This window comes from Protobothrops mucrosquamatus, unplaced genomic scaffold (genome assembly GCF_001527695.2).
Source record: "Protobothrops mucrosquamatus isolate PMUCROS unplaced genomic scaffold, P.Mucros_1.0 scaffold_60, whole genome shotgun sequence".
In the NCBI taxonomy this organism is placed as follows: domain Eukaryota; kingdom Metazoa; phylum Chordata; class Lepidosauria; order Squamata; family Viperidae; genus Protobothrops; species Protobothrops mucrosquamatus.
The window spans coordinates 980,464-990,184 of NW_015386136.1; the positions used below are offsets into that span (position 1 = coordinate 980,464).

Sequence of the window (9,721 nt, forward strand, 5' to 3'; positions counted from 1 at the left end):
AGAACAGTATGTGTATTTTTAAACATCGTATCCCGTTTAATTTGCATACTGCCTCTAGTCTTTTGCACACATGATTTGCCCCAGTAAAATATTGTGTCTTTCTGAATGGAGCCACATATACTTCCTGTATAACACGAAGAATCATTTCTAATGTTATGTCCACTGAGATGAGTCACTAATGCTTGATGACAAATAAAAAGTAAGGTTATAGTCCCAGTGAACTATGTTTCATTAGTTACAACTTTATGAATCCAGATTTATAAATAAAACCTTTGACAGCTCCGGAAACTAAAATTACCATTTTCCAGAGCTTCCTATGGTAATACATTCAAATGGGTCTATCAATGTGAAATATCCCAGAAGACTAAACCACCGCCGTGTGTGGAAACTGCAGATACCGAGATGCTGTGTACCAAACAAATATTTCATTTTATACCTAATCTATTATTATTTTTATTAAGTGTTTTGAAAGTAAATAGGGAAAGGCTAAGATGCATGACTAATAGCTAAGCCTGCTGAATGCTGAAACTGGTTATCAAAAGCTACCAAGACTTTGCCCTTCCTCTGCATTGAGACAATTGGTAATGAGGGAGTTCTCCAATGGCCTATTCTCTAGCCTCAAGGAGGCCTGGGATACAGAATCCTCCAGGGAAGGTAACAGTTTATCCTTTTCCACAAACACAGAATGCCTATTTATAAATGTGTAAACTGCGTTTTATTAGAAACATAAATCCAAGTCAATGCTGAAAGCTCTAAGAGAACAGATGGACTTTTTTTTCATGCAGCATTAAAAAAAGTGTTCAAATCCAGCTATACTTTTTGTTGCACTTACTAAAAAAAAAAAGGGTGTGTGTGTGGAATGAACAGAAATGAAAGATCCTCTCCTTCATACAAATGTGTGAAATTAGAATAAAAACTATTTTGCTGGTGTGTGTGAGACGGATGCCATCTTAACTGAATGAAATTGTCCTAATAGAGGAAACTAATCAGCCATTTATGGAGCTAATTTCTTAAAAGCATCCCTCATTCTAGAAATTATTTTTCAACAATCCAGATGCTATGATTTCATTCTTCTAAGAAAAGGAACTCTTCAAACTCTTCATACAATAGCCATCTGACAGTCGAAATGCAAGTCTTTACCAAAATAAACAAACATGGCTAATTTTTTAGGCCTGGCAACATGTTAAAATATCAGTGCGATTAGCCAGTAAATCCCATTTTAAGAAGCCTTTTTATGACTACGGACTTCTGCCACTTTACAAATGTATTCCTCTAAGCCCACTAATTCAGTTAGCCTTTTCAATCCATTGTATTATTCCAAGGCCAGCTTCATTTTGCATTAAATCCACTGCAGAAAGCTAAATTGAACGCAAAAAATCAGACTTGATCCAAGCTTCTCTTTGTTCAAAGATAGAGACTGAAAGCCCTCTGCTGCTGCTCCTGCTTCTGCACACTTTCATCACCAATTTATCGGAACCGACAGTGTAAAGGAAAAAGCAATGAAAGTCATTGTTTTGAGACTTCAAAGCATCTCTGTATCTGGGGAAGGAAATCCTTTCACTCAGCAGGGCATACACCCCCAGTCTGCAGGTGGGTGAAAAGTTATACAAGTGGACTGTACTCACAGCCATCCAAATCTTTTCCCTAAGGAGTAATAGCTATGACTAATGACGACAATAAGCTGAGTAGATGCACCAACAAATCTATCAAAGCCTATGTATAGAGAGAGAATTTCCTGCCACTGACAAATAATATGGCAGAATGGCTCAACTATCCAAGATACAAATGCAGTTTCTATAATCGACATGTTAAAATCATTTATGCAAATGTTTAATTAAAGATATCACTTAAAGCAAGAAGAAAGAGTAATTCTTAAAGTTACTTAAAATAGGCCCCAAAAGAACTCCACCCCAGATTAATAAATTAGCTTAAGAAGGAAGAGGGTAAAATAAGCAACTTTAGAGTTGAAATAGTAAGTTTTCAAGGGTAATAACTTTATTTAGGCCAAGTTAATATTACAAAACTTTGCCAGCTTAATATTGCTAACTTTGAGTTAGCCAAGTAATATATATTTCAGTACATTTTATACAGCCAATACAATGAATTTTAATTGAAATAAAATATTACCAAAATATATTATTTCATAGCATAATAGCCAAATGAAGCCATTACTAGTTAAAAAAAACAGGTGCACTTGTCAATACATTATCAGAGAAATATCTGTCAATACATAGGCAAAATATAATTCAAATCTCTTTATGTGGCTACAAAAAGTGGTTTTACAGTACTGTAAACTTTGAAGAACTTATTAAAAAATGGTGATTCTTCACTATTAAATGCAAATCAGAATCCAAAATGCACAGGCATTATGGGGAAAGGATTTTTTTTTTCTTAAACTTACCATAAACATTGGCTCAGTGTTATCAGAAACTGGTTTTGGAGCTGTGCTGGTAAATGAATTTGCCACCTGTGGCTGAGCGTCTAGAAGTTTCTTCAGCTTCAGATCCACCAACTTGCTGTTCTGCTCAGCTACATATATGAAGCCCACAGGACAATGCAGGCAGCAAGAGAGAGAGAGAGAGAGAGAGAGAGAGAGATATGCATTTAAATGCAGTTACTATAATAATGCATCTATTTTAAAAATAGTATTTGCATTGCTCTTGTTGTAATCTTTAAATTGCAACTGATATGGAAATCAAATACAGAACTGAGAACTTAAAGAGATGCTACAGCAAATGTATTACGGAGGTGATTAAAAAGAAAAAATGAATCCTAACAATACATTTTAAAAATGGATTCTTTGTGGCGGTTTTCCTGCCTTCATTCCTTTGCAGCTCAGTTATTTTAAGGCTCATGGTGTGTTATGGCCAATAATTAATACATTTAGATAAATGAAATCCAATTGATTTTGTCTGAATTTATTTAGAAGTAAAATTATTTAGGGCCAAAAATGTCTAATTAATTTTATCAATATGGCTGGTAAACTCTTTTCCCTAGAATATGCACTTATATAATGTATATTTTTTATTTTATATTTAAACATTAATTCTAAATATATTTTCTTTCAATTAATTTCTGCAGAACTCAGAACTTGGACAAATCATATTTCAGAAGCACACATTGATAAGTTATTTAAGAAATAACCTAATTGGCATAAAAAATTGATCCATGTATATATTCATTATTTTGGTGACCTGAAATATGAAATAGCCATTTGCATGAATACTAAAAGACATAACTTTTTCTAAATATTACTCAGAGAACAGTTGTAGCATAACAAAAATCTCTAATTTATGTTATAAAATTTAGAAATGTATCTTGGCATGTCCTTGTCCTCTCCAGTTTGGCTTGAAAGTTGAAAATGTTATTATGCTATCTGTTTATTCATAGTACTGTTCTCACTCTAATCTATTTCTCTGTAACCTGGTGCCCTCCAGACTAACATTTTCATTGGAAATGATGGGAATTGTAGTCCAGCATTTCTGAAGAGCATAGAACTCAAGAAGGTTGTCCTGATCAATTATTTAAGGAAGATGGCAGCTTCAGCCTCAGTCATATTGCTTATAGAAATATTGCTTAATTATTGGCAAAGTGTAGTAATTGCAATCAATTTCAGCCTTGCCATGTTGGAATTAGTGAGAGACAAACCCTCCTATTTATGTACGGTATAACAGTATTTCTCAACCTTGGCAAGTTTAAGATGAGTGGACTTCAACTCCCACAATTCCCCAACCAGTATGGGGAAAAACACTACAGTATAATATTATATGAAGAATGTATACTGAACAAACTCCATGTTTTTTTCAAATGAAACATTATAAATGATTAAACTGAAGACTTTCCCTTAACAAAATTACTCATATATTAAATGATTTTAAGAGGTGAGAAATAGGAACTACTGTGTTAAGTGAATCTGAATGTTTCCAGTTTAAATCTTGCCATAACTGAACTTATTTATAGATTCATATCTAATTTTTCAGCTAAAATAATGGCTGAAGGCCATTTATAGAGCTTCCAGTGGACAAAATATTTTAATAGTCTTATCTCATTAGTCCTTGACCGGTGTGACTTTATTTTTACTTGACAGGTCAGAAACTATGGGTGTAATGGTTTGTCAGGGTCTGCTTGATCCAGAGTTTGAACTCAGTCTTCTAACTATATAGGTAATAGCTATATTCATTTATCCATTAACACTATATGAAAAAGTGAGAATAACGGCTCTCACTATATACTGTAGGTTATAGTAAGGTAGGCCACTGTGAACCAAAGAAGATATAATGCTGGAAGATCTTGATCATTTCTCCTGCCATTTTTAACACTTTTAATAGCAGCTGCAGTGGAGTAGGGAGAGGAAAATCAGATTAAAACCATGGCACTGAGGATATGTGTGTGAATCCTTTCAACTTGAGTTGCTTATCCAATGTCTTCCTCCCCCTCCAGTGCTGCAGCCATAATCCAATCGCCTAGCTTTCAGAAAGTGAGGATCTGATTACAGCTCCCTTGATATCCTGTCTAGTTATATCACTGTAACATTCAAAGTTCACACAGCAAAATATGCTCCTTATTTTAGAAATATAAAAGACTGAAACCCTTCATTGAAGACCTTCCCTTAACAAAATTACTACTCATATATTAAATGATTTTAAGAGGTGAGAAGTAGGGGCTACTGTGTTAAGTGAATCTGAATGTTTCCAGTTTAAATCTTGCCATAACTGAACTCTTTACGTGGCCTTTAGGCAACCAAACTGAATGAGGTTCAACTTTTCTTCTGCTATTAAGAGTTCTAAGAATTATGATAAAAACACTCTGAATATGCTAAAGGGCCAGATATCAATGAAATAAAAGAAAACGTCTTCACTCTACAAAAACAAATGGAAGGACATGAAGATGATTGTAAGGAAAGAACTTATAACTTCTGTCACAAATTTCCTGAATTCTTGAACATCCCTCCCAGCCTCCATCCAGCAAAAGAAGCCCTTTGTGAGGAACTCAGTACCTGGCTTTTTACTACAAATATTCTAGAAAAATTAAATATCATGTCCTGGTTTACAGCAAACTCAATAGTTTGACAGAAATCCAGAAAAAAACCCCAATCTTCAATGCTACCTGTCTCTCTTTCTTTGCTAAGCTGTATTTGTTAATTGCTAAAAGGTTTTCCCTTCAAGAAATTGTTTCTTCCACTATAATCCGAATGCAGAACCTGTTTTCAGACCAAATTGCAGTGAATACTGCTTAGAAAGGGGAAAATGTATATTGAATATTATTGCCAAAAAGAAGGGGGAATAAAGAAAAGACCAACAACATTACAGAAGGTCCGTATATGTTGGGAGCTCATATGATATTGTAGTGCACTTTGTAGCCCGGAAGGAAAACCTGTCTCTTGTAGATTCAATTTGAAGAAGTTTTAAAATAGATTGCCATTATTATTTTCAGAGAGATTTACTTTCAGAGTTATTAGTGAGTGACAATGTTTGTTTGTTTGTTTATTATTTCAATTCAGAGGCTGCCTGATTCCAGAGTGATTCTAGGAAGATTATAAATTTAAAAAAATAAAAGAAACAAGGTATAATAAGGAAAAAGGAAGGCAGAACTAAAAACTCCACAAAAATCTAAACAGAAAAACAAACAAAAGCAAACAAAAACAAACTAACTGCCATCCCATAATCAGACCATAGCAGAATGTGGAAAGTCAAAAGAAAGGCAGCATATATGTTAGACTTAAGTGTTATTTAAGATTCATTCATTTTTTTTCTCCAATCATGGTCACTTTGGAGCTCATTACTTAGAGTCTTCCTTTTCACTGCAATTGGCTTCAGGTTTATAGTTTTAGATTATGATCTGCCTCAATTTAAATAATTTGCACCAGTGCCTTTCTAACAATGTTTTTGAAATGCTAGAAAGGATTATATTTGTTTACAATGGGCAGTATTTTTTGAACTTGTATTTGCTGCTGTTAACATGAATATACTTGACTGGGACAAAAACATTGCTATGATCATAGGAATTTTGTTAAGTGCACCCTTATTGCACACTTTGTACATTTCATTTGTCATTTTTCTGTCCACATTTCCTCATTTTTCTTTCAACAATCAAATTCCTGGATCCATGTTTTATGACACATCTATCTTGTTGAAATTAATACTCAAAATCCAGTTAGACATATAGTAATTCCAAATAAATATGCAAAGGACTGCTAAGATAGCCTTCAAGTATAATTGTTTTTACTTGAAATTCACAAAATATTTATAGGCTTTTGGTAATAACAACCAAAACTAGTCTATCAAGAACTGTTTGCTGATTCCCATTAAATTTACATTCAGTACTGATAATTTAACAACTGCATTTCAAAAATAAAAAAAAAACAATCCTTAATTGATAGTTAATTGTAACGCTGTTAAAAATGTCTGAGAGAGCTTTGATGAAAATCAAATGAATCCAAGCAAAAAAAATACCAAGCTAACAAATTACATGGTACTGGCAGTTAAATTAAAGTTAGTCATGGAAAGGTGAATTAGCCGTGTAGTTGAATTACCATTGGAATCAAGCTCATTTTCTAAGTTAGTATGTTGATCTTCACCACTAGAAATAATGTATTCAGGAATCTCCTCATTAGAAACTATCACAATGTTATCACTCCGATCCTCATCTGTAAGAACATGCCGTGATAAGGTTAGTGAATTTTTGTCTTGTACATGCATCAATTCAATGAAAACATTAGTATTTTAGAGTTAGTTGAGCGCATTAATCAACAGCACAGAAAGAAAAAAGTTAGTGAAATGTAACAATTGGTTGAGAGAGAAAAAACATATGCTTTATTTAAATTATAATACAGGTAGTTCTCAACTTACAATAATTCATTTAGTGACGGTTCAAAGTTACAACGGCACTGAAAAAAGTGACTTATGACCATTTTTCATAGTTACAACCTTTCCAGCATCCCCATGATCATGTGACCAAAATTCAGATGCTTGGCAACTGGTTCATATTTATGATGGTTACAGTGCCCTGGGGTCATGTGATCCCCTTTGCGATCTTCTGACAAGCAAAATCAATGGGGAAGCCAGATTCACTTAACAACTGTGTTACTAACTTATTAACTGCAGTGATTCACTTAACAACTGAGAGACGAAAGGCTGCAAAATGTGGCAAAATTCACTTAACAAATGTGTCACTTAACAACAGAAATTTTGGGTTCAATTGTGGTAGTAAGTCGAGGACTACCTGTACATGCACAGTATTTATAAGCACTACTATATATAAATGATATCTGTTACTGTTCTGCAAAACCTCTGAAAAAGGTGCTTTGCAGTAGCTGGAACATGTAGAAAGCACTTCTTTTGAATGGCACTTCTTTTGTATGTTGTTTGGTAACTTGCTAAGCTGTGAGACAATGTGTCAAATTCAAATTTAATTTTCATCCAACTGAAATGTAATGTTTCATATGCTTGCTGAAATGTAGATGTTTCAGAAAAACTTAGTCCCACACTGCATCAAAGCAGATATTCTTCTCCTCTAAATGCAAATCTTATATATACCCATTTTAACAAAACACAGAAAATTCCAATTACCACAATCTAAAGATCTAGCATGATTGAATATGGGTACCAAATCTGAAGGAAAAAAGGGAAATCTCAGAGAAACATTTGAAACAATAAAAAAGAAATTTAAAAACCGGAATTAATAATTACAAAAAGAAGAAAAAGAAAAAATAAAGTATAAAGTGATAAAATAACAGGAAGTTTGCAACTGCTATAAAAATTAAAATTCACTATTTTATTAAATAATAGATTGTATAGAACTGAATATACTGTAGAATTTTCAAGAAAATTAAAAAAAAATCTAGTGAATTCTGAACAAGATGCTAATCTCACCACTATCATTACTCCAAGGATAAATGAAAGTAATCATATAAAACAGGGGGAAAAAGAGGGGGGGGGGGAAAGAAAAAGTAAATAAAAAATTATTAGAAAACTATTTGAATTCAAATTTCTTACCAAAAGTTCTCAACCAAAAGCATTACCAATGACAGAAATAAAAAGACAGAGTGGACTAGACACAACTACCGTGTTTCCCTGAAAACAAGACCCGGTATTATTATTATTTTTTGCCTTGAAAAGAGGCACCAGGTCTTATTTTCGGGGTGTGTGTGTCTTTTCCATGGTCTCACCTTGTGGGGGGGGCACCGACAGCACCACCCAGCCAGCCCACTTCTTCTGGGCTACTCGTCACCGCTTGCGCATGTCACCCCTGGCCTCCATTTCGCTGTCAGAGGCCTTAGGAAATGATTCTAAAGCGGAGAGTGGAGCTCTGGATTGATACGTGCGACACCCCCTGGCCTGCATTTTGCCATCAGAGGCCTTCTGGAAAGGCCTCTGCAGCCGAGAACTGAGCTACAGATTCAATCCGTAGTTCATGTGAATCAATCCAAAGCTCCATTCTCAGCTGCAGAGGCATTTCCTGAAGGCCTCTGACAGTGAAATGGAGGCGGGGGAGGCAACATGCGCCAGCGCCAGTGAGTGGATGCAGAAGAAGTGGGCCAGCGAGGAGGAAGGTATATTAGGTGTGTTTACTGTCTTGAGTTATTTATAAAATAATAAAGGCAGGATAAAAAAAAACTAAGAAAAAAAAGAAGCAACCCATTCCTACTTTCAGAATTACTGTACAGAACAACGAGGATAATGAAATAAAAATTTAAGTATAGAACAACAAGTATCAGCACAGACTAAGAACCCCTCTCATAGCCTGTGGGAAGAATAAAATTTGCTTTCTTTCCTCTTCCAGATGTAAACTTCACCTCCAGTCTACAAGTAAGTTTTATCGCTTCATTTTAAGAATCTGCTATTAATTAATATAGCCATCCATACTCAAAGAGCTGCTGCTTCTTACTCATAGAGAAGATAGACTTAATAATTGAAAAGGGCTGCTTCCAAGGCACAGAAGCCACACATGAACACAGAAGGTTCAGTAGAGCAAAACTGGGTCAAGGTTTGCACCACTTGACTTTTCAGTCAACTATTATGAGCATAGCAATACTCAGAATTATCCCTGACTAATTGGGAATATGAATCCTTAAAACTAAAATACTGTTCCAAAGGCAATAAGCCACACATGAAATCACAAGTACACATATACTCTGGTTTATGTTTCTTACTGCCATTTTTGTGGTCTACGTAGTTGACTGTCCCAAAACAATACACAATTTGTCAAGATGGAAAAAAATTGCTTAGATTCACTATACTCCAAAAACGTCTTTTGCTGAAAACATTTAAGTATTGATCCTGTACTGATTTCAGTCTGTTGGTAAAATTGTGAAGTGACTCTCTTGCATAATTCCTGAATCATAACTCTAGTCTCACTAGCTCAGAAAATAGTTATTGGTCTTATTGACATAATTATGACTTCCTGGTTGGTTTCTGTCCGGTGTTTATATTTAGGGCAGGAAGAGTGTAAGATCACCTTCTGCTGTCTATGGACCAATGGATGGGTCAGAGCATGACTCATATCTATATAAACTTTATTAAATAATTATTTAAGGAATAAAAACAAAACAAGAATAAAAACATTACAGCATGAGCCATATTTATGATAAATACAAGAGGCCAGTTTGGCAGATAAAATGAACAAATTCCATAAGCTCTTAGGATAGTGAATAGAAAATTATCTTAATAATAAATATAATTTCAAAGTTTGAAGTATCCTTGATTATCTATGTTCAACTATC

General features: G+C 34.4%; 1 protein-coding gene across 1 annotated transcript in view; it reads right to left on the bottom strand.

Annotated features, from left to right (window-relative positions):
- EHBP1 (EH domain binding protein 1) overlaps positions 1-9,721 on the bottom strand; it is a 172,048-nt gene that overhangs the window by 59,465 nt on the left and 102,862 nt on the right. The window contains exons 11-12 of the mRNA XM_015812375.1: positions 6,533-6,646; positions 2,402-2,529 (exon numbers count right to left, since the gene is read on the bottom strand). Coding sequence (XP_015667861.1) covers positions 2,402-2,529; positions 6,533-6,646 — 242 coding nt within the window. The remainder of the gene's footprint in view (positions 1-2,401; positions 2,530-6,532; positions 6,647-9,721) is intronic.